The following is a 23,877-nucleotide window of genomic DNA, read 5'->3' on the forward strand; positions in this document are numbered from 1 at the left end:
GCTTCCAAAGGCATACATGTCACAGACACTTTTGTACATATCTATTCACATACATACATACACTTAATTTTTAAAGTTACTTTGGCTGAGTTTGGAAATTTTCTGTCTATGATTAGTTTATCCTATTGCCAAAAGGCCTGTGGTAAGACTGTACATAGTGGTTAAAGTATGTAGTCAAGCAAAAAAAGTCAAAGAGGGAGACCCAGAGTCTCACAACCCCCTTAAAGCACATCCTTAAGATCTCTTCAAGTTCCATCTCTTCAAATTCCCACCACTTCTAATAGCTTCAAGTTGGGGACCATCCCTTAGGAGATCCTTAAAGTCCTATAGCAAACAACCTTTGGCAAACCCTAGGGTGCCTTCCTCATTACACTCCTCTAACCTACTGCCTCTGTACCCCAGTTTCCTCCTTCAGACAAGCTTTTCCCTCTCTCCTCTTCCCTGACGTGAACTCCTTCTAAGGTTCCCTGTCTTCACTCACTCTCACAGCTTTTGCAGAGCTTCAGACAGACATCAATGAGCTAACCAGTGACTTGGATCGATCAGGAATCCCTTACCTGGACTACCGAACCTATGCCATGAGAGTCCTGTTCCCAGGCATTGAGGACCACCCTGTTCTGCGGGAGCTGGAGGTACTGCCTGTCTTCTAATGATGCAGGCCAGGGGTTCCCAGGAAGTTCAGGGAGCAGGATAGGATTACGAAGGAAAAGAGGCAATAGTTTAAAACTGCTTTAAAAATGGGGGAATAAGGGGGCAGGGAGGGAACAATAGTTTGTGATAGGCTTAAAAATAATGACTAGGGGCTTGTTTGTATATTTGTTGGTTTGTTTACTCAAGAGAATGAGTCAGGGCAGAGGAAATTACAGGGAAATTAATAAGCTGATAGATCATCTCCTGTTGGGTCTTTGGGAAATGAGGTGCATCTGTTGCCAGTGCTGTTCAGAACCTCACCATCCACACAAGTAGAGGGGACCCAGAAGACTATAACCTTCACAGAACAACCCACAACAACAGAGTTGGGGGAATAAAATGACTGCAGCCCTCATGAAGAGGGTCCTAGAGCAGGCATTATCACCATCACGTCCTAAGGGCCTGGGTAGACATCCAGAGCCTGTCCCCTGAAGGTCATTCCACATACCTCAGGTACAGGGAAATGGACAGCAGCATGTGGAGAAAGCCCTGAAACTCTTCGCCCAGCTTATCAACAACAAAGTCTTCTTGCTGACCTTCATCCGCACACTGGAACTACAGCGCAGCTTCTCCATGCGAGACCGTGGGAACGTGGCCTCTCTCATCATGACAGGCCTTCAGGGTCGCCTGGAATATGCCACTGATGTCCTTAAGCAGCTGCTCTCTGACCTCATCGACAAGAACCTGGAGAACAAGAACCACCCAAAGCTTCTTCTCCGCAGGTCTGACCCACAGCAGGGGAAAGGCAGTTTTAAGTTATAGGCCTTGTCAGATAAACACAACTTCTGGAAATGGCTTGCATGAAGTGTTGCTTGTGTCCGTATCCCAGCCCAATATGGAATATGATCTTTCGCTGGTCCTGGGAAACCACATGATTCCCAACCCAAGTACATGGCCTGTCTTTGGACTCAGCCTGAACCCCAGTCCACTTGTCTCTGTGACCTCACATCATGGGTGCTGCCTTTTTGTGTTTGGTTTCCTCATAAATGAGATAAGAGAAATACCTGTCTCTGCTTCCAGACCTGTGTGCCTAAGTTGACTAAAATAAATCATACACTTTACTTTCTCCATCTCACTGGTCACAATCCCAATGTCCAGACACCCTGTGTTTGTGGCTATATTGGATAGTACAGGCAAACAATATTCGGTCACCATGCTTAGATCTGATAGATATGCTGGGGTAGAAATTAGGAGCAGATTTGGGGCCCAGCTTCCTAGCCTAGAATTGCTAGCATATACCCCCAACTCAGTTGCCAACTTTCTGGCAGGGCATAGATTTTAGATCCTGTATCTCTTCCTGCACCCACATTCAGTTGAGGCCATAATGAGCCCAGCACAAATCTAGGGGTCTGAGCAGCAGGAACTGAGTCTGTCACCTCCACTCAAGCTGTTCCTGTACCTTTGCTCACTGGTCTTGGGTTCTCAGGCCACACATGTGGTGGCTTTGTTTTATAAGCATTGAAGAAGCCCCATCGTCAGTAAGAGCACTGAAAGCTCTCATTAAGAGCTGTTGTATTTAAATTAGAGCTAATCTCAAACACAATGCTGGAAGAGGGTGCTGGGAGGGCCCAGAGAGAAAGCTGCAATCTCTTCTGCCATTGCCACTTTCTCCCAGCCATTATTGCTAAGCAGCCCTGGCTTTTACTTCAGTCAGAGGGTATAATTTGCATCATGTGTAGGGAGTTAAAATACCCCTTCACATCCCCATCAACAAGGTCTGTCACAGTGCTTTGCTTTGTTTCTTCCCAAGTTCTCATAGCTGCATCCTAGGATGGGGGAGGGGAAGTAGGTGCTGCTTACAGAAAGAGAGCCCCCCCCCCACACACACACACATTGTTGGCTAAACTCTTAAAAACTGTTCTCCACCTAAAAGCCTAGAGAGCACATGAATCACAGACCTAATCATTCTTATTTACCTAGTGTTTCACTGTGGGACAGGTGTTATCTTTTGCATTTTAAATATATTAACCGATTCACTGCTAATATTTGAAAGTGTGAATTAATTATGAATGCGACTTACCCAACGTTATATAGTCAGTAAATAATATAGTCTGGATTTGAACATGAGGCAAATTATGTTTGGAGAGGAAGGTATCTGGCATGTACTACAGAGTACTTGAGTTGCAGGGGAACAGGCAGATTCTCTTATCACCAGGAAACCTGAGGTGGTAAAGAACTAGCCCTTTACAGCCTATGGGTTAAGCATTGTCTGCAGCCCACATCAGGTGTCACTAACAGTTTGTGGTACCACAGAGCAGCAAAAATAAAATTTTGTGACTTTCTAAGGTCTTGGAAATTTAAATCTTGAGAAACGACCTCCCAGGCAATTTCCCATTAAGTATAGGAAAGAGCTCATTCCTGGCCAGTCACTTCCAATTATTGCTGGAGTTTGGTTGGGTTGCTAGGGTCCAGTCTTAGTCCTATGCTCTCTTACACATACATGGCAAGCCTAGGTATACCACCAGTCACCTTTGTAACTATCCCTTTGCCTTCTCCAGAACTGAGTCTGTGGCCGAGAAGATGCTGACCAACTGGTTTGCTTTTCTTCTACACAAGTTCTTGAAGGTAAGAGGCAGGGCTAGAGCCAACCACAGACCCTAGCCTTGGAAACAGCATGGGGACCTGTTCTTCAGAGATAGGGATTCCTTGGCATGGCTGCTCCCAAGCAAAATAGGCCTGGGCTCTCTCCCCTGGCTTTAGAGGCAGTCGGGAAGAACCAGGCAAGATCCACATTCTCTGACCCACAGGAGTGTGCTGGGGAACCGCTCTTCATGCTATACTGTGCAATCAAGCAGCAGATGGAGAAAGGTCCCATTGATGCTATCACTGGTGAGGCCCGATACTCCCTGAGTGAAGACAAGCTCATCCGGCAGCAGATCGAGTATAAGACTCTGGTGAGCAGAACAAGAGCCCCTGTACCAACTGTGACTGTCCCTTTTCTACCTTCTAGCCAATGAAGCCATTTGTCAAAAAGAGGCTTAGGAACCAATATGGGCATATCAAGTATATAAAGAGGAAGGCAGATTTCCCCTTATCTAGCGAGCCAAAAGAGCTGCCTGTGCCTCAATTTATCCAAGATGATATTGAGGAAGAACAAGTTCACTCACCATTAGGGACTGCAAAATCAGCAAGGAAAGAAAATAAGTGTGCTGGTTTCCAGTGTAGAAGCTTTGAAGACAAGTGAGGCTAGCACTTGACACCCATGGATCTATCTTAAGCCTTGCAAGTGCCTCACATTAAGCTTACCTTCCCCCAACCCATTAAAAAGTAGATTAACTTTTTTTGAGAAAGGATTAACAACTTGGCTTCAGCACTTACAGTAGAAGGCAGGAAGAAGAGGAAGAAACCAAGTCTCAGAATAAAGAACCACATTCTTCTCATTAGGAGAAGAAACCTTGGAAAATGGTTCTGAGGCCTCAGCTTCTTCCCACACTACTTCCCTACTATGTCCACCTCTCACCCTTGATTCCCTACTTACAGATCCTGAACTGTGTCAACCCCGACAATGAGAATAGCCCAGAAATCCCAGTGAAGGTACTAAACTGTGACACCATCACTCAAGTCAAGGAGAAGATCCTCGATGCCGTATATAAGAATGTTCCCTACTCCCAGCGGCCAAGAGCTGTGGACATGGACCTGGGTAGGAAGGCTGGTGCTGGACTAGGAGGGCAAGAGGGGAGCATGGCTTCTAAGATAGCTGTCAGGCCATGAGATAGCTAGGGAAAAGGGATGTGAAGTTCTGCCTGGTACACAGCCCCCACCGGAGCATGACTAGATCCTGGCCAGGTGAAGGCAATGGGAAGCACTTCCCCCTAGGCTTTGTCCACGCAGATATGAGGCTCTTCCGCATTTGCCTTGCCCTGACCCCCAACCCTTGCCCTTTAGATGTCTAAAAGCTCTGCCATTGACATCAGCCAATGGAAGCAAGTTTCCTAAGTCTCTAGAGGACACACAGACTGGGTGACCCTGTCTGCTCTTAACCCCCTCACGGCTACCCATACCATCCTTCCCACCCAGAGTGGCGCCAAGGCCGGATTGCCAGAGTGGTGTTGCAGGACGAAGACATTACCACCAAGATAGAGGGTGACTGGAAGCGGCTTAACACACTGATGCATTACCAGGTAAGGGAATATCAACCCTACCTTGCTTTCATCCTATGGGAACCACTCATAGCTTAGGGGCCTCTGTAAGATTAAACACAGGTAGACACACCAGGATTCAGGAGAAGCACTAAAATAGGAACTGGGAGTGAGAGATACTGAGGAAAATGAAGACAAGCAGAGGAAGTACCTCAGACTGTAAGAGCCATGGGACTGTGTGAAGGACTGTGGCCTTCATCCTCAAAAATGTCCTCTTTTCTCTGTTAGAAAGACTCAAAAACCAAGGTACTTTCCTCTCTCACTTTCTTCTTCCCTGGGTTTGAAAGAGTGATGCTTAGCTTTGACTGTCCAGTAGATTAATTGGAGGAACTTACAATACATGGGCTCTAAGACTGCCTTGGTAATCCTCTCCTGTGTATCTCTACAGCTATACAAGGAACAACATATTGCAAAATCCTATACCTGGACAGCTCCAGAAAGGTGCCTTGTGCTCGTTTATCTGGCTTCTTACTAATGCCAGTGGCTCTCTGACTTGTAGCAGAATAGGCACAGACTTGTCTTCAGCCCTTAAAATCCATAGTAACTGGAAAAAAATTAAGAGCTCTTACTTTTTATCTGCATGAAGTGGCTCAGCAGGTGTGTTGATCAAATTCAGCATAGAAAGTGACAAGGAATATGTATGGAATACTGGCAGACACATGGAATGAACAGTCATAAAAATCTCAGCAAAAGAATATAAGCATCGACCCTGCCCTGCTTTCATCCTATGGGAACCACTCTCAGTTTAGGGGTTTCTGTAAGCACAGGTAAACAGATTGGGATTCAGGAGAAGCACTAAAATAGGAACTGGAAATGAGAGACACTGAGGAAAATTAAGTCAACCAGAGGAAGTGCCTCAGGCTGTAAGACCCATGGGACTGTGATTAATGATATCCTCCTACGTATCTGATTTACAAAGAGAGGCATGCAGAGAGGCTGACAGACTAGGCTGAGTTACCAATAACCAGCTACTGGGAGACCCTGAAGCTGGCCAAGTGCCTTGAAACACAAAGAAGCTGGGAGTTGGGGGGATATACCCCAAAGCCCTCCTCCCTGCCCTTCCCCATGCTACACCTGGATCTCAGTCTCAAGTGAGAGAAGGTGTGTAGACACGAGTATTCTATCCCATCACCCACTCTGCTGAGCCATTTCATGCAGGTAAAAAAACCTTAAAATATTTATCTATGTGCTGGAGGTAACACCTATAACAGGGAAGGCATGAAGGTAGCTGCAAGATTTAGAAACAAGTGTACAAACTCAAGATTTGCACATACATACAAGCAGAAGTAATCAAATCATTATGTGTTAATTTCATGTAAGTCCACATACATGGTGAGTACAGTCAGAACAATTTAATGAACCAATTAGAGGTGACTGAGAAAGCCCAAAAAAGACCAATCTGTACCACCAAATCTTGTTCCTGAAGGACAGGAACTTTACTTCTATCCATCTTTGATACCTTAAAGCTTGTTTCTGTTACCCAATCTGTGTATTTCAATAAGAATAGTATTTCTTATTGTGGTCTTCTTACAAAACACTTCCAATTCCCTCATGTTATTAATCATTTATATATTCATTCATTTGTCAAATATTTACTGAGCTTTACTGAGTGCAAGGCACTTCCTACTCCATAGTTCTGAGTGACAGAGGCAGCAGGGAGTCTTCCTGCCTTTGAGGGATGATGAAGATGGTATTATTATTCAAAATGGCAACATGAGTACCAACACATGCTGAGTGTTCACAGGGGACTAGGCACTTTACTCAGCCTTTATGTGTCTTAATTTCTTTAATAATCATCACAACAGTAATTACCAAATAATAATGATTATTTTCCCCAGTGACAAATGAGACAACCAAGGTCCAGAGAGGCTGGTAAGTGGTGATAGAGCTAAGGTCAGATCCAGGCAGGTATTTTAAGCATGGGTTTATACCACCTATTGGCTGAAAAAATGGGAGAAAAAAAAAAGGGGGTTGTGTGGGGTGGGGAGACATAGAGACAGAGTAAGAGAGAATAAGAGACAGAGACAGACAAACACACTAAGAGAGGTAGTTTTGTAACTATGCTTGGAATTGGTCACATTAGTTACTTTGTGAATTTCCTTAAAGATGACAGCAAACCATGCATAATGTCACTGTCTTTGATGGGAGGATAAACTTCCACCCTCACCAGGTTTTCAGAGTAGCATTTCTAGGTTGTGAATGGCAAGAAGAGACAGGGCTAATGCCCCTCACCCCTCCCCAATCATAGACTAAGTGCTGTTGGTACACACAGCTGGCAAATCCAGAGATTCTCTAGATCACTGGCACCTCCTTAGAACAATGATGGCTTCACAGGGCTCAGAACTCAAGATCTTTACCTACTCACCTCTCTTACCTGTAGTCAAAGGCTTTGGAGCCCTTGCAGAAGAAAATCATCTTAATTAACAAAGAAATGGGTAAAAAACTGCCTGAGCTCCTGTAGATTTATAGGGAGGGTAAAATTAAACACCATCACTAAAGCTGGCTATCAGGGAATCTCGTTAGCACTAATGTTCATTTATAGTTTGACTTCTCAACATTTAATTCTTTTTTGGTGGGAGAGAAGAACTGACAATTTAAGACCCAGAAAGATGTTTTTATGGCTGGTGCAGCTATAAATCAAACTTACAAAGTTCATAAAAATTGTTAAAATAAAAAATGGTTTAATAGGAATGTTTTATGGCCCATAACATTATTATAGCTGTTTTATTCCCTATGTGTTAGGGGTTTAATTGGATCACCACAATTCTAGGGATTCTCCGTTTTTATTAGATGGAGGGTAATCTTAAATCAAGATGGCCCCAAATGTCTTCTCTATGGCTCCTTATTCATCGGCCCTCCCGTAACTGTCGGGTGCTAGGCCTGGCACCTTCTCAGAGGACAGGGCATTGTGCCATCTTTCTCCCAACTCCCCAAGGGCAGATGTACTTTTGGTAAAACTGTTCAAAGTGACCAATGCATAATACAACAAAGGCCAGGAGAAAATTGAAGCCAATGGAAAATATGGGGCTCACACCAATGTGACTTGTAATAAAATCCCAAATTAGGAAATAGAATGAGGAGAGTGTGTGCTCTGGAGATAACAGGTCTGAAGAAAAATATCAACTCCTTAGCACAATAATGATGAGACCCTGAAGCAGTAACTTGGCCAATTCCTTATTCTATTGTTTCATCTGTAAGATGGAAATAGTCATCCATAACACAAGATTGATGAGAGGCTGAGTTTGACCCTTCTGCCCAATAGAAATAAAGTGTGTCATTCTAAATTTTTTACTAGTCCCATTAAAAATACAGAAATAGGCTGTTGAAATAATGTTAACAATATACTTTATTTAGCTCATCTTAAAAGAATATTAGTTTAAGTGTATAATCAATGTCAGATTTATTAATGATATCATTTATATTCTTTCACAGTAACTTTATCAATTCTTCTCTCTCTCTCTCTCTCTCTCTCTCTCTCTCTTTCTCTCTCTCTCTCTCTCTGTGTGTGTGTGTGTGTGTGTGTGTGTGTGTGTGTGTGTCTCAACTTAGTTGAGACTGGCTACATGTTAGATGATCCAGAGATATGAAAGGCAATAATGGTTGTTTGTAATATTTCTGAACTTCCATTGACCCCACACTCCCTAGAAGTACTTAACTTCTTAAGACACCTCAGTTCCCCCATTTTGTCTTTTTTCTGCCCTCCTTAGGTGTCAGACAGATCCGTGGTAGCTTTGGTCCCTAAGCAGACCTCGTCCTACAACATCCCTGCCTCTGCCAGCATCTCCCGGACATCCATTAGCAGATACGGTAAGCAGCCAGAATGGAATCTGTGATCCACCTCAAGGACCATCCTCAGGGAAGGCCCTGCTGCTGACATGCCTTCATACAAAGGTACTGGCTTATCTGTCCCCTTCCTGAGGAGTCTTAAGGGTCATGTGTCTCCTTTGAGAATAGACATCAGGTGAAAGAGTTAGTGTAGCAGGTGTGTACCCTGATTGGAGGTTCTCCTGTCCCACTTTATAGCTGTGGTCCTAGTTGAATTGAATTTTCTCAAAAGTATCTTAGTTTGGGACAAAAAATTGATCATTCTTTCACTTCCATTTTCAGCCACCTCTGAGTAGCAAGCTTCAGTCTCACTTTGTCAGTTTTGGTTGCATGTACACTCAAAGACACTAGGCTATCCACCTGAAAGAACCTACAAGACTTAAGGTAGTATTTACAAAAAGGGTTCAGAAAATATATTCTAGGACCCCCAAAGAAGTGCCAGCTAACTCCAAAGAGGATCATTACAACTTGAATCCTTACTGTTTAGACTTTCTTCCTCTAAGACATGGGTTATATGTGTAGCTGTAGCTGTCCTAGAACTACCTCTGTAGACCAGGCTGGCCTCTAATTCACAGAAATCTACTTGTTCTGCCTCCTGGGTGCTGGGATTAAAGACATGAGCCACCAACTGCCTGACACTATCTAGACTTTCTAGAGTGCTCATGTGTTCACATCCAGCTGACATTTTTCTTGATTATTATTCATTGCTGGGAGCATCAGAAGAGAGGGGACTCCCAAATTCTCACTAGTGTCTGAGCTCTTAAAATTTCTAAATCTTTTATTCTAGAAGCTTTAAGCTCCTCTTCCAACCAAGGATCCATAAAACTATTCACCAAATATGTAGTCCCAAGAGTCCTTTCAAGGTAAAGCAGGTTTATTCTGAATAGATGCAGCAGGCAGGTGGCATTACTGAAGGATGATTCAAGCAGGAGGTTGGCCCATCTCACTCTGGTTTTTCCTACCCTCTTCCAGACTCTTCCTTCAGGTACACAGGCAGCCCAGACAGCCTCCGGTCCCGGGTCCCCATGATCACCCCAGACCTGGAAAGTGGTGTTAAGGTTTGGCATCTGGTGAAGAACCATGACCATGGTGACCAAAAGGAGGGTGACCGGGGCAGCAAAATGGTGTCTGAGATCTACTTGACCCGGCTTCTAGCCACCAAGGTAACTCTTGCACATCCCAGGCCAAGCTGTTCCCTAAACTATGGCATAAACACCCATGCTACAGGTGCTTCTGATTGCCTCTACTGTCTCTGCCTTGTATACTTGCTTTCTAGTTGAGTGGGAGAAAAAACAAAACAAAACAAAAGACCCAGTTGTACCAGCAATTTAAGTAAAGACTATCCCTCCAGATCCACTGTGTCTTAGACTGAGAGGAGATAAAGGCAGCATCCTTTAGCTTTCCCCAGAGAGAATAAACAAAGCCTTCAGGGATGCTATACCTTAGAAAGGAGGCTGGATCCCAAAGTCTTTCCCCACTGATCTCACTGCAATGCTTCCGAAACTCATGCTTAAAGCTCTCAGACTTTCTCCCAGAATGGTCCATAACTAGTCTATCAGAGTCATATCTTCATTTTTGCTTTGTTAAATATGCTTAGCATATCAATAAGAGACCACCAAAAAATATCTGAGAAAGTCAGTCAGGAGTTCTGCTAGTCCCCATCTTGAGCCTGTTAACTGACACTGTCTCTAGAACCCATGAAGCCTATGGATCAGGGCTGTACCTGGGTTCTCCTGAAGCTAAACCTCAAGCCCATGCTGCTAACACTAACACCATAAAGTTGTTCATGCTTCCTTTCAGACCCCACCCTACCCACCAGAGGTCAGATTCCCTGAGCATCCTCTATAGACTCTGCCACCAACCTGAGTCCTCCCATTTATTCTAAGACAGTCACTTCCTATCTTCCCATAAAATACCCTGAGCTCATATCTTCAGGGCAAACTGCCACAGATTAGAAGAGAGAACTTTGTATGGATTCCCAGACTTGTCAGTCCCTCCCAACTCCACAACATTCCACCCCGTACCTACCTCACTCCTTCTCCTTACCTACACACTCTTGCATTTTAGACAAATTTCCAAAGTAAGATCGGTCCAAAGCCCCATCTGGCATGCCTTCTGTTGCCCTCTGGTACCCACTCACCATTTCACTGTCCCCCTCCCCACTTTCTCCCACAGGGCACCCTGCAGAAATTTGTGGACGACTTGTTTGAGACCTTGTTCAGCACTGTGCACCGGGGTAGTGCTCTCCCCCTAGCCATCAAGTACATGTTTGATTTCCTGGATGAGCAGGCAGACAGACACAGTATCCATGACACAGATGTGCGGCACACCTGGAAAAGCAACTGGTAACCCCAGGGGAGCTTAATGGGAGTACCACCTGGGGAGGCACAGCATTTTGGGGGTCAGGGACCAGCAGAGGCTAGAGATGGAAGGTAGAAATGGGGGCTGGGTTATCTGGCTCCTGGAACACAGCACACAGGACACACACACACATGCACACAGCGCACACACACACACACACACACACACTCACACAAACTGCAGAGTCAACATCATCCCCAAGGCTGCCTGCTCCAGGTGGGTCTTGCCTAGCCTGAGCTTTGCATACAGTTTTGAGCTCTGCCTTATCATTGTGACCTTTCCTTTGGTAGAACTGCTCCCTCTGATGTAGAATCTTCTAGTTATCTAGAGGAAGAAGCTAAGGAACATATACAAACCTGTATATGAAACCTACAGTTTTGCAGTATATTACTATTAAACCTTCTGAGAGATGCACTTCTGAGCTGGGACCCTTGGTTAAAGATGGCCAACCCTGGAGATTAGGCTGGTACTTGCTAGAATTGACAACCCCACAAGTATGAGACTGCATTGCAGACTTAATCTCTTAAAGCCAAGTTTTAACCCCAGAAGCATAGCTTTCAGGAAGCAACAGAAAGAATGATTTTTGTTCAAGTCACTTCCACATCCAGATTAATGGTGGAAGAAGCAGCTTCTGATAGCTCCTAGCATGAAACTTTTCCCTCCCAGGTTTTAAGCCTGGACTACAGACCATGCTAAGTAGCTTATAGACCAGACAAGACTTAGCCAAGAGCCAGAGTCAAAAGGCTTCCTCTAGGACTGAGCACAAAAGAGAGAAACATTTGGATTGGGCAAGAAGCCCACACAGCTGTCGGGAGTCAGCAATCCCCAAAAAACAGAGCTGACACAGATGGGTTCAGGCTGTCATTTGGAAATCAAAAGTCCTAGCAACCAGCAAAATACTTTGAGAGAGCCAATGGGGCCTTGGAATCGACTTCTTTTGATGTTGTGGCCCTCCTCATCTGCAATTTTTGGTCACAGTGGAGTGATATGGTTCAGTGGCAGTAGATGAAGAATACTCAGTAAGCTCTACCAAAGCAGATCCATTGTGTATCCTCAGCTTTGCAGGGTGGTGAGCCCAGTACTGGGACTAGCTGTTTGGTTAAAATCAGGAGAAAGTTAAAGGTTATTTGTTTCTCTGTGCCTTCTGACTAGACTGAAGCAACAGCAATGCCCCCTCCCCCAGTGTGATAGTGTGATAAAGCAGAGTCATGTGGCTTACACCTCACATAGCAAAGGTCCAAGAAGAAGAGCTTAGATATGTCCAGCCAGCTCTGCCAGAGGAGGATAGGACAGAAGAGCTGTGCCAAAGCTGGCTGAGGCAGCTCCTCCTAGGTTTCAAGGAAGGGTTGCAAATTGGAGGACAAGCCAAATTTACAACAGAAAGCTTGGGAGGGGATAAACACTGACATTTACAATATCTATCCTTATAAAGACACTTGGAAAATTTGGAGTTGGTGAAGTCAGCAGAATTAAAAAAAATAAATAAATAAAAGAATAGCAAGAGCTAAGGACACTATCTTGGACTTGAAGGCCAAGCCCATGACAGGGTTCATGCCACACAGTCATTAGAAGAGTCAAGGCTGGAGGGCAGCCAGAGAAGGCAGACTTCAGAAAGAGGCAAAGCAGTAGCTGGAGAAACTATTTTGGAGGCAGGCGCTGGGCTTACTGCCTTCCCGAATTGGGAACATTGAAAGCTATTCCTCTCTGCCTTTAGATTCCAGAGTCTCAGAAGCAGTCTTCTGACTGCTGTTGGGTTTCTTTTGAGAGATCTCAGAGCCACAGTGAGCCATTCTCTTTTGGAACATCAGCAACAGGTCCCTCCCTTCCTTCTGCCATGCTGAGACACAAAAAGCCCTGGAGGGGAACCCTGAAAAAAATTACCCCATGAGGAACCTGTCCTCTGACCCAGTACTGAGAAATGGCTCAGTGGCAGACTGGCCCCAGAGTGTGGTGTGCCCACTGAGGCAGTACTTAGGACTGCCTGACAATTTCATCCTTTTATACAATGGCCATGACCACTGTGAGAGATTCTAGGAGCTTGATGGGTTTGTCTGAAGCCCTGAGGAAATTGTGTTGTTTTCTGTAGTTGACCTTCCCCCTGGAGCACTGAGGCCTCTGGAAAAGCCTATCAAGAAGGGGCGAAGCCCAGACATTCTCAATCTTCATCTTTTAGGGAGCAGAGCAAATGCCTTGGTATGAGAAAACCAAAACCACTCTGCTTTCTCCTGCATCTGGGCACAGCATAAGATGAGCAACCAGCTCCTGTTGGACCAGTTGCTAAGTTCATCATTCCCTTCTCTTTTAGAATGGGATATTTGCTCTACCCTTATTTACTATCTACTCTAGTGCTTATTTAGCACTAAGGGGAAAATATTAGGAAGGGGCAATGTCAAAGCACATTTTTCAGGGTATTCTGCCTTTTTCTACAGCCTTCCACTTCGTTTTTGGGTGAATGTCATCAAGAACCCTCAGTTTGTATTTGACATCCACAAGGGCAGCATCACAGATGCCTGCCTCTCTGTGGTGGCCCAGACCTTCATGGACTCCTGCTCCACTTCAGAGCACAGACTGGGCAAGGACTCACCTTCCAACAAGCTGCTCTATGCCAAGGATATCCCCAGTTACAAGAACTGGGTAGAAAGGTCAGTAATTCCCTCAAGACACCCACTGTGGCCATCAGTGACCACTGAAGACCAGGACTTCATACCCCTTATGTTGTGGGAAGGAAGGGGACTTTGTGTCCTAAGAAGTTTGATTATTATCCTAATTAACATTTACTGGACATGTATGCATCATTCTGATAAGGTTTGTATGTATTGTTTCACTGAAATATCCAAGGGGACAGTTGTAAAATAGCTACTATGATTATCCCTACTTTACGGAACGAATGGAGGCACAGAAAAAACTATGTAACTTGCAAAAGCTCACAAGCTACCAGGTAGAAGAGCTGAGATGTGAACACAAGGAGTCTTGCCTGAGTCTGGAGTTTTGACTACTCAGGACCCAGCAGCTCTTAGCTGACTGGAATGTCCTTCAGAAACTTGGATGTACCTTAGACTCACATTAGAGAAGAGATGGAAGACAGGAACAGTTCGGACCTATGGCTCTATTCTCCCAAGGGACCAGGACCAGGGTGGGTATTGGTGAATGTTTGCTGAACTTCCATCATAGGCTTGTCCTGTCCATGACAGATACTATGCAGATATTGCCAAGCTCCCAGCCATTAGTGACCAAGATATGAATGCCTACCTCGCGGAGCAGTCTCGCCTGCATGCCACAGAGTTCAATATGCTGAGTGCCCTCAACGAGATCTACTCTTATGTCAGCAAGTACAGTGAAGAGGTAAGACAGGGTATCAAGGGCTGAGACCAACCAGCAACTTGATCTAGGGCCCCCCCCCCAAAAAAAACAGCAGTAGCAATCACTTTTTTAAAAAAAAAGTTAAAATCTTCAAAGTCATGAGCCCGAAATCATCTTTTCTTTACAAAACAGTCCAACATCTCCTGATCCACCAAACTCCTCTCGTCTTCTCTCACTCAAGTATTGTATGATAAATTTTATTTTTTCTTAAGCAATGAATAGAATTTTCAGTTTACATTTGGGCTGATCCAGTCAAATTCAGATAGACTGGTAGACTTTGATGTGAACAGAAGTTAACCAGGAAGGGGACAAGCCATGCATTAGCACTAAACCTAAAGAAAGAAGTAGCAAAAAAAAATAATAATAATAAAATAAAATAAAAAAGTAGTCCACACTTATGCTTTAAGCATACGAGAGCTCTATTTATGCACATGCATATATTCCTGCATGTGTTTGTAGATGTATGCTCTACATCATGATTCTGTGGCATGCCACCCATATAGCAGTGCTCCCACCAGAGTAAAAGCAGCTGAAAAATTCCTGTGTGACCTTAGAATCATCTGTACCTTATAGTACCCATGATTATATAGCCATGTTGTGTAAATGAGCCCACCAAGCTGCTGGTTACACAGCTCACAAGACTAGGTACAGTCTGTACTCTTCATAGTAAATAACTATGTAACTAGTGCATGAACTATATTTACCAGGCTATGCTATGTCTTCGTTAGTGTTTTAGAGCATGCTCCTACTTATAAAAGCAGAGCCATACATTGCATATGTTTTCTCTTGTATTTAATTCAATCTCTTGCACATGAGTACTCTGGGTGTTTTTCTGATGACAAAACCATGTAAGGACTCTTTTCTCTGAAAGCGTCCTCACGGTTAAGTAAAGCATGACTACGTGTAGATCTAATCACTGAATCATACCAGCTATTTGACATTACGTTCCTAAAGACAGAATGAAAAGGTAGAGGGACAAATGCTGGGTTGATGGCTCCAGAAATTTGTGCCTTTAAAGCTGAATCTTGAGTTACCTGCCTTTGTTTTGCCCTTCAGCTCATCGGGGCACTAGAGCAGGATGAACAGGCCCGACGGCAACGACTGGCCTACAAGGTGGAGCATCTCATCAATGCCATGTCCATAGAGAGCTGAGAGGAAGACATCCTCTTCCTGGAAGAGAGACTCATATAAACTATCACACTGGTATCTCAAAAGGAAAGGTGGGATGAGTGAAGGCCCCAGAGCTTGCTGTCCTCTAAAACCTCAACCGAAGGCAGAAGGAAAGGCTCCTCTGTCAGTGGCAGCCATCTTTCATCATCACAGCTGGTTCCTTCCAGGACAGTGAATACCACTCATCACAGTGTGAGCTCAGGACACTACGGGCAAGGAGAAGGTGGCCCTTTAAGCTGAGAGGCTTGAGCCAAATGGTTCTGCTTCTGTGACTGCTGCTTTGCATGAAAACTCATTTGATGTATATTGGGAAATAATGAGAACTTTATTTAATTTTTTAAGAAAAAAGGAAAAAAACAGAAATAAAACAAAACATAAATCCTCCCTGTCCATCCCGTCCAACTTTTGTTTAATTTGACTTCTGTTCCCTTCTCAGTAATATTTCTCCTGCCTTCTGTAACATTTTTCTCAATGTCAGAAAAATGCCTGAGAGATGCTGAGTAGAACAAGTATGGAAATACTCTCCTCTGCCTTGAACTGAGGGGAAGAAGGAGAGGCAGGAAGGAGGGGAAGTTCATACTAAACATTTGGCAAATAAGCCAGGAAGACCTGAATCCCACCACAGCCAGAATCACTTGAGAACTTCAGGCCTTTGTGAGAATTGTGGAAGCTGATCAGATCTACCTGCTAATAGGAAGCTGCCTTCCATGCTGTGCCCTTGTGTATCCTCATCTCCTAAGAGGAGGAAGTACCCAACAAGAACCTGTGGGAACACCTTTTCTTTGTTTCACTTAATCCCAGGCCTCAACAAATGAGGAGATGGTCTTTGGTACTTTTCCTTTTGGTTTCCCTAGAATTGATATCAAAAACTGAAGAGATGGGGCTCTCACAGAACAGCCACCTCCTCCCTAAGGACTCTGAAATGAGCCCCACAAGCCAGGCACTGGGAGACTGTGCAGACCAGGCCTCCTAGGTCTGAGTTGAATGGGGTACATGGATGTTTGACTTTAGATTCTACTCAACCATCCACTAGTTTACGGCAATTAAAAAGAAAACAAACTCAAACACTGTTTACAGTAAGCAATACTTGAAGAGTGTAGGTTTAAAAAGCAGCAGTATTTATTATTACATTTTTTTTCTCTTGTGCCTGGAGAGGGGAGGCCAACCTTCGCTCATATCCAGAAGCCCCTAACCATCTGGGCATACTGCATTTGCCTCAGTAGAAATGACCATGGTATCCCATCAGCTCTGTCTGTCATGGAACCATGGATGTGAAAGTGTATTACTTCTGAGAATGCACTTGTCCCTCCCTCTGCTTCCTGATACCTAATGCCATAGATGGCCAGCCTTCCTGAGTATAACTTTCAAGCAGAGGCCAAGGCTCCCTCCTTGGGCCCAGAGGCAAGCTATATGGTAGCAGGACAAGAAATTCAACTGGTAAGCCCTCAGGGAATTTAGTCCTCCTGCCTTGGTATGGCCCCTAGCAGCCAACTCCAATAGCTTTGCAATTAGCATCTGTCTCAAGGTAGGAGGACAAGAGGAAGACAAAGGGTAGGCATAAAGGAATGGTGAACATATGTCCCCTAAGAAGGCATAAACCTTCTGCTTTTCAAGGGGTCAGGAATACCAGACTGTAGGGCTGGGAAATGGGGCTAACTATCCCAACAGAGACTGGCCTTGAGTTATTTTGTTCACAATTAACTCGGGCATCAGCTTATTTCTCCAATTGATTCCAGTATCTGAGACTCTGCTGACCAGATGTGACCACCTGTACAGGGCAAAGAAGAAAGGCAAGAATGTTGCTTCCATGTGATGGTATGTGACTTCAGATGGCTATCTTACATACAGCTGATGCTGTCTGGACTGTTCAGCTTGTTTCTTGCCTGAATGCAACTGACAAGTGGAGAGATAAAAGCATTCAGCAAAAATACTCAGGAAACTTGCTGATTTTATGATGATTCACAACCAGCCACGTCAAGGCCACTTTTCTTCTGATAATCTACTCATGTTAAAAGTTTTTTGGGACCATATTAATAGCCTGGAAAAAAAACTAACACTGGCCTTCCACACCAAGCCAAAGTGTTTACTCCTCATAGCACCCAAAGCATATCATCTTAGAGCCTGTAATTTATGAAAATGAAAGAAGTGATGTAGTCAAAACAAGAATAGGAACAGAAGATAGGATAAATTCTGGTTCGCCTTTTTTTTTCCGATCCCAGCACCATTAAAGACTTTCTGGACATCAACTACTGCTCAGGCTCAGAGTGCTGTTTCATCAAAAAGGAAAAAGAGAAAATGTTTAACATCTCTTTCAATAGCATCTTACCCACACCCTTTTCAGTGTGCCTACCTGGTAAATCCCAGCAGCCACTTATGGTACCCACTCACTGCCTCTGGCATGCTTCACTGAAGATGTTTGGAGAGAATGATGGGGAGAGGGCAAATCAAAGAATGTATATGAAGGGAGCAGGGCCAACCATGAAAGGTTGTCTAGCCACTGCTGAGGATTCCATGAGTTGGACAATGTGGGCTGAAAAAGAAGAGTGGCCAAGGGGCACAATTAAAGAAGAACTAAGAAGGAAAATTCAGCTAGAGAGAGGCCATGCCATGCCAGCAGAGTGAGTTATTGCAGAATCTTGCTCTCATTTTAGCTTTCTACCTGTCATTCCACCAGCTCTTTGCTTTGGTTTACTAGTCACTGATAGTCTCTTCCCTAAGGGATAGAGAGGAGAGGAAGTTGGTCACTCTTCTTGCTGTTATCCAACTTGAGGATATTTTGGCCTTTGGTTTAAAAAGAAAAAATGTTAAAGCTACTACCCTTACCCGCAAAAAGCCATCTATGTTTGGGGAGGCATGAAGTCTCTTTTAAACCTAGCTAGCTTTACATTATTTCATTAATCTACACAAAAGCCAATTCTCTAGGAAAGGAATAGGACTGCAGAGAGTTTGGCAAGACAGAGTTCTAGAGGTCTGTATTAAGATATATTCCTCAACTGGATTTGACACCTCCTGCTTTCTGTGTGGGTCAGGTACTTTTTTGTCTGATGTTCTACCTCTCTGTGGTTTGAATCTCAAAACCACTTCTGATCCCTCTTTCTTTATAGAGCGTAGTCATTCAACTCATGGGCACACTGTGATCTTACAGAAAAAGGGAGCTGTGTCCTTTATTCATTCATTTGGAGAACATTCCTAAGTAGTAATCCTCTGCCAGGTTCTTAGAGGTTCTACAGACCAGGGTGAATAAGACCACAGAGGTCTTTCTTTCAGCAAATACAGATTCTCCAAGCTGCTAGACCTACCACCAATACAGCAGGGTGGATCTTCCCACCCTCCTCAGCAGAAAGCACTAGATGCATAGAAAATAGGGTGTCATTAAGGAAGAAGGCTGACCCACACACACACACACTGTTACCATCTCTTTAGTCAGCACAACCTTGATGCTTATGCTTACCTTCCTTCAGTTCTACCAGGATGAAAATAGAAATTAGCAGTTAAAGCCCCTGGGCCTGCTACACATGAGATAAAAGCAGAGGTGGCTGCTAGCAGTGGTCTGATACAACAAGCAGAGACTGCTAGACTCTCTGCACAACTGCCAAATCTGTAATCTCACCTGCTGTCTGGCAATACTAAGTTGGCAGTTACTCTAAAAGGGCCCTTTCCAACCAAATTGTGTCATAGCTAAGAGCCCTACATCCTTGATACAGACAGTTAAGGATTGAGACACAGAGGTCCAGGAGGGTGAAGAAATGCAAAGTGGTTTCAGGGACCTAGGGCACAGGGCAGATTTTATGATGGGAGGGAGGCTGGAGGAAGGTGGTCATGTCCTCTTGATGCCTTGTCTTAGGAATGTATTTGGAGAACAGTGGCATCATTTCCATACTCCACGTCTCGTTTCCTTCCATCTTTTCTACTCATTCTCTGGAGTGAAGATTTAGTATCTAAGGCCCAGTGACACAATGAAGAGTATAGTTTCTCTTGGTAGTTTCTACTAATCTAGGGTGTGTTCCAAGAGATGATCAAGGCCAGTGCCTGTCAGACAGGCCTCAACACAATAAACAAACTAGAGAGTTGCCTGCCTTGCACAGGCTCACAACTCACTCTCCTCTTCCATATCATCTCCCCAGACTGAGCTGCCTCATTCCCTGCCTCTGTCCCCAGGGACCCAATGAAGGGAGTAAGAAGCTTCTTTGAGACTCAGTCAAGGTCATCATTTTGACATGCTTGGTCTCCATTTTGACATCCATGCATAAGGAAGTGTGGTCCACACCAAACAGGACCAAAGTTCCTGAATGTATGGGAGAAAAAGGGACATACTCTTTATACAGGCACATGAAAGCCTTGAGCCAAACTGCCTCTCCTCATCTTCTCCTCCTCAGACCTTTCCCCATGACACACTGGAATCTGTATTATATCTATTTTTAAGAAAGTACAATGCTGGTTGTCTGGTTTTGTTGTTTTTACAGGTGTTATGAAATAAGAAAATGAAGTATTTAAAATGTTCCAATAAAGCGGGGTTTTGTTATCTAATATATTATCATGTACCTATTGTAAATATGAAACTCCTATTTTGCAAGCCAAGGGCACAATTTGTACTGTTGTTATATATAAATAAAGATTACTGGATAAAAAAAAATCTCCTTAAATTTTCAAATAAGCATAGTTGTTTAGCCACATAGGTACAGAATAACTTTAGGGGCTGTCTTCACATTCCTCCCCTGGATGGATCTAAAAGTATTCACAAATAACAAGAAGTAGATAGTCAGAAAGAGCAACTGAGTTGTTTTGAATGAATCTGAGAAAACTGTGGAACCAGAGCTTATCCATGTCTAGCCATCTTCTTCACACACTTTCACAAAAGGTCTGCTCCAGTCATATCAGTGGGTGAGCACTGCCCTCTAGTGCTAGGACGTCAGAATACAGCTTGCCTCTGGGGAGGCTGGTGATTGCAGGCTCCTTCCCAAAGTGAGTTCTTAGACTAGTACACCCCCTCTCCCCAGGACCAACCGTTCATAAAGCAACACTAGCTCATGGATTAAGTGCTAGGGTGAAATGTGAATGAAAGAATCCTGGACCTTGCTCCTACTGCTTAGGATGATTCTGAAGGAAACTTTCAGCTAAGCATTGAACTAGGTAGTAGTGTTCATATTTGCTTCAGAAATTAAAAGTGAATGAAGTGGAAAATGCCAGATGGTGAATACTTTTAGATCCAGCCAGGGGAGGAATGTGAAGACAGCCCCTGATTGGGGGTTGAAGACAGAGAAAATGGATCTGAGAAGCTGGAGAACTTCCACTGTTCTGTAATGAGGCTGAAGAGAAGAAATCTTCAAACTCCCTCTAAAGTGAGAGTGATATGCCCCTCCCATTACCTTTATTTTCCTGTTTTTATCCTGCAATTCAATGATATGTGATATTTACACTCTCTTACTGGTAAGATACATTAGATGAGAATGACTCAAGAACTTGTCCCAGCCAAGTGTTCTAGTCCTTCTCTATTAGACAACAGGACCAGAAGGATATTCTGGTAAGCAGGATATCCCTGACTTTGAGCTTCAGTCTAGAAAGAACAGCCAACACACACAAAGGAATCTAGTACTCATGAAACAGAATTTTGGAAATGAGAGATGGTAGTATATAGATATTCTTACATAATTATATATATGTATATATACATACATATATATATACATATACATATATATATATATATATACAGTATATGCTATATTTGTAGAAAAGTTCTACAGTCAAAGAAAGAAAGGAAAACAGGAATTTATTTTGTGGCCCAGTCTGGCCTGGAACTCAGGATTCTTCTGCGAGGGATTCTTGAGTACAGGGATTTTAGGTATATGCTACCTCAACAGGCTAAAAGAAATAATTCTTGAGATTTTCTACCTAGTACTCAGCAACTTGTAGTGTTTTTGTGTATTTGTATTCCATCTGCATTAATCTTTCACTCCCCATCTCCTCCCCCAAAATGGAAGGAGAATACAGTGCTAAGTGGAAACTGTACATTGTGTTCAATACCATAGCTTGTCTGAGGAGAATATCCCCATTTTGTTAACATTAAGTCATCCCCTGCTCCTGTCCGATGCAAACCCAGAGCAAAGTTGCTCGGCTCCACCATGGCTATGAAGGGGCGACACACAATAGTGTGGCCCTGATGACGTAACACTAAGACAATCCTTGCAACTCATTGGCTGGAACTGGTTTTCAGCTGTGGTTGTATTTTTTTTTCCAGAGTGATTTTAATGTGTTCAAAGCTAGTGGACTACCACAAAGGCAGTTTGTTCAGTTGTACTTAAAGGACCTACTTTAGGACAGTTTCTCATTCAAGGTTGTCAGGCATAAAGGTGGGTTCTGTAAAGTGACTTCCTACTCATAAATTTAAATCATTCATAGTCAGCATTAAAAGGATCTTTACAGTGAAGATTATTGAAAGCGCAGCGTAGAAATAACAATCCTAAAGCATTTAATATTACTTAATATTTAACAACACTTCACAGCTGCAAAACTCTAGCCTCAGTACCCCAAGATGACATAGAACATTCTCATCTGTCTCAAAAGCATCTCCAAATAAACAAAGTAAACAAAACCAAAAACTAAGGTCAGGTCAGAGCTGGAGCGCCTCAGTCTCTACCTAGCACAGGCTGTCTTCTTCAAAGGAAGATTCTAAGAACATCCATTTGGACGATTCCATTTTCCATATTACCCAAACCGAAATCTCCTCTCAATGCATATTGTCTTACATGATATTTATAGCTTTGTGAGTATTGTAGAAGAGAGATAAAACCACAAACAACTGCAGGACCAAAACTCTATACAGCAAATTCACCAGGAGGGAGGGATAATTTCTAAGCTGAATTCTTTTCCTGGAGCTAGTTCCTTCAAGTGTCCAGTTTACTGGCTACATAAATCATATCTGCCATTTTCTGAGTACTTCACTTACTTTTCAAGTTTTTAAATTTGTACGTCAACAAGTCTAGATCACTAGAAAAGCTAAGAGAGAATAGCTATCTCAAAGCTATTAAAATGCATCATGGATTTTAAATGTAATAAAAAGCTTGTCTAAAATTGCCTGTTCTTTCAATGGATTTGGTAATTTTTAAGATTCTAATATTATTTTTTAAGACACTAGAATCTATGAGATAACTCAGTAGGTTAAAAAAACAAAATGACCAAAAAACCCACTTGCCACACAAGCCTCTGTTTTCTGATCTTCGTATGTAACTTGGCACACATGTGTTTACATACACATGTCATATACATACACACCAACAAAACATAAACAACAAATAATAAATATTGTTTAGAGTAAGACAGTTTTATTGGTCTAACCTGGTCTAATTCACATGCCTAGTGACAGGATTGGCCAGTTTTCTCCATCTATCTCCAGTCTTCCCTTTGTTGAGAGATTGGCTTGCCCCAGGAAAGAAGATTATCATGGGCAACGATGACAGACATTCAGCTGGAACCTGAAAGGGCTCAGTGTGATAGAGAGATAGGGCTGCTGGGCATAGGGAGGACAGTGCCCTGCACAGCTCCTGCTTTGACAGGATGGAAGGGTTCATAAGGGAAGAACTTGCCCAGCAGCTCCCACAGTACCCTTCTTGCCATCAGCATCTGTCCTTCAGCTGCCCCAACACTCCCCTCCAGGTAGGCCTTTCTCTGCTGCATATCTTTAATTTTTTCTTCTGCTATTTTCTGTTTTTCTAACAGCTGCTTGTGAATTACTTCCTTGGACTGTAGAATAAACATTCTTCATACATGTTAGTCTCCTCTACCAGTGTCATAATCTCCATGTCCATAATTTGTGTATCTTTTTCTTTCTGTTTAGTTGTTCAATCTATATGTCTGCAAGTTTCACCTTCTGTTTAGTATCAATAACTTTGGCTTGAAGCTCCATGAAGGCCTTCTTCTACTCCAGATACACAAAGGCTGCCATACTGGAGCACTCTATGTGCCTGTACTAGAGGCTAATCAGAAATGATAATAAAATAATTTTAAAGGAAATAGTCTATCTTCCTTCCCCATGAGAAGGTTATTTTTGGTCTGCTCATGCCCACTCAATACAACTCCTAATATGTATTTCAACTAAATTATGCATTGTAACCCTTATTGAATGCCATGTATAGCCCATTAACAATGTGAATAGGGAGGATTATGTTAATAAAGTTATATGAATATACAATAACTTCAAGTAAAGAAAAGGAACTGTAACCAGTTCACAGTGATTACATGAGCAGAAAAGTGTACACTTTTGTTCACATATGTACATAATTTGTTCACCAAAATGACAGATTAGATTATAATCAGTAGTATTCAATAAATGTGG

The 23,877-nt window shown here is 43.3% G+C and overlaps 1 protein-coding gene and 1 pseudogene across 1 annotated transcript in view; one reads left to right on the forward strand and one right to left on the reverse strand.

Moving 5' to 3' along the window:
• Positions 1 to 15,935, forward strand: part of Plxna2 (plexin A2) — a 198,642-nt gene extending 182,707 nt beyond the window's left edge. Inside the window, exons 21-32 of the mRNA XM_052200345.1 lie at positions 490 to 632; positions 1,144 to 1,412; positions 3,189 to 3,255; positions 3,438 to 3,584; positions 4,171 to 4,330; positions 4,708 to 4,811; positions 8,537 to 8,636; positions 9,627 to 9,817; positions 10,830 to 10,999; positions 13,445 to 13,657; positions 14,207 to 14,357; positions 15,432 to 15,935. Coding sequence (XP_052056305.1) covers positions 490 to 632; positions 1,144 to 1,412; positions 3,189 to 3,255; positions 3,438 to 3,584; positions 4,171 to 4,330; positions 4,708 to 4,811; positions 8,537 to 8,636; positions 9,627 to 9,817; positions 10,830 to 10,999; positions 13,445 to 13,657; positions 14,207 to 14,357; positions 15,432 to 15,527 — 1,811 coding nt within the window. The 3' untranslated portion in view covers positions 15,528 to 15,935. The remainder of the gene's footprint in view (positions 1 to 489; positions 633 to 1,143; positions 1,413 to 3,188; positions 3,256 to 3,437; positions 3,585 to 4,170; positions 4,331 to 4,707; positions 4,812 to 8,536; positions 8,637 to 9,626; positions 9,818 to 10,829; positions 11,000 to 13,444; positions 13,658 to 14,206; positions 14,358 to 15,431) is intronic.
• Positions 15,936 to 23,027: 7,092 nt separating this feature from the next.
• LOC127697106 (prefoldin subunit 1-like) lies at positions 23,028 to 23,487 on the reverse strand (annotated as a pseudogene).
• Between the last annotated feature and the right edge of the window lie 390 nt (positions 23,488 to 23,877).

This window comes from Apodemus sylvaticus, chromosome 12 (assembly GCF_947179515.1).
Source record: "Apodemus sylvaticus chromosome 12, mApoSyl1.1, whole genome shotgun sequence".
Classification (NCBI taxonomy): Eukaryota; Metazoa; Chordata; class Mammalia; order Rodentia; family Muridae; genus Apodemus; species Apodemus sylvaticus.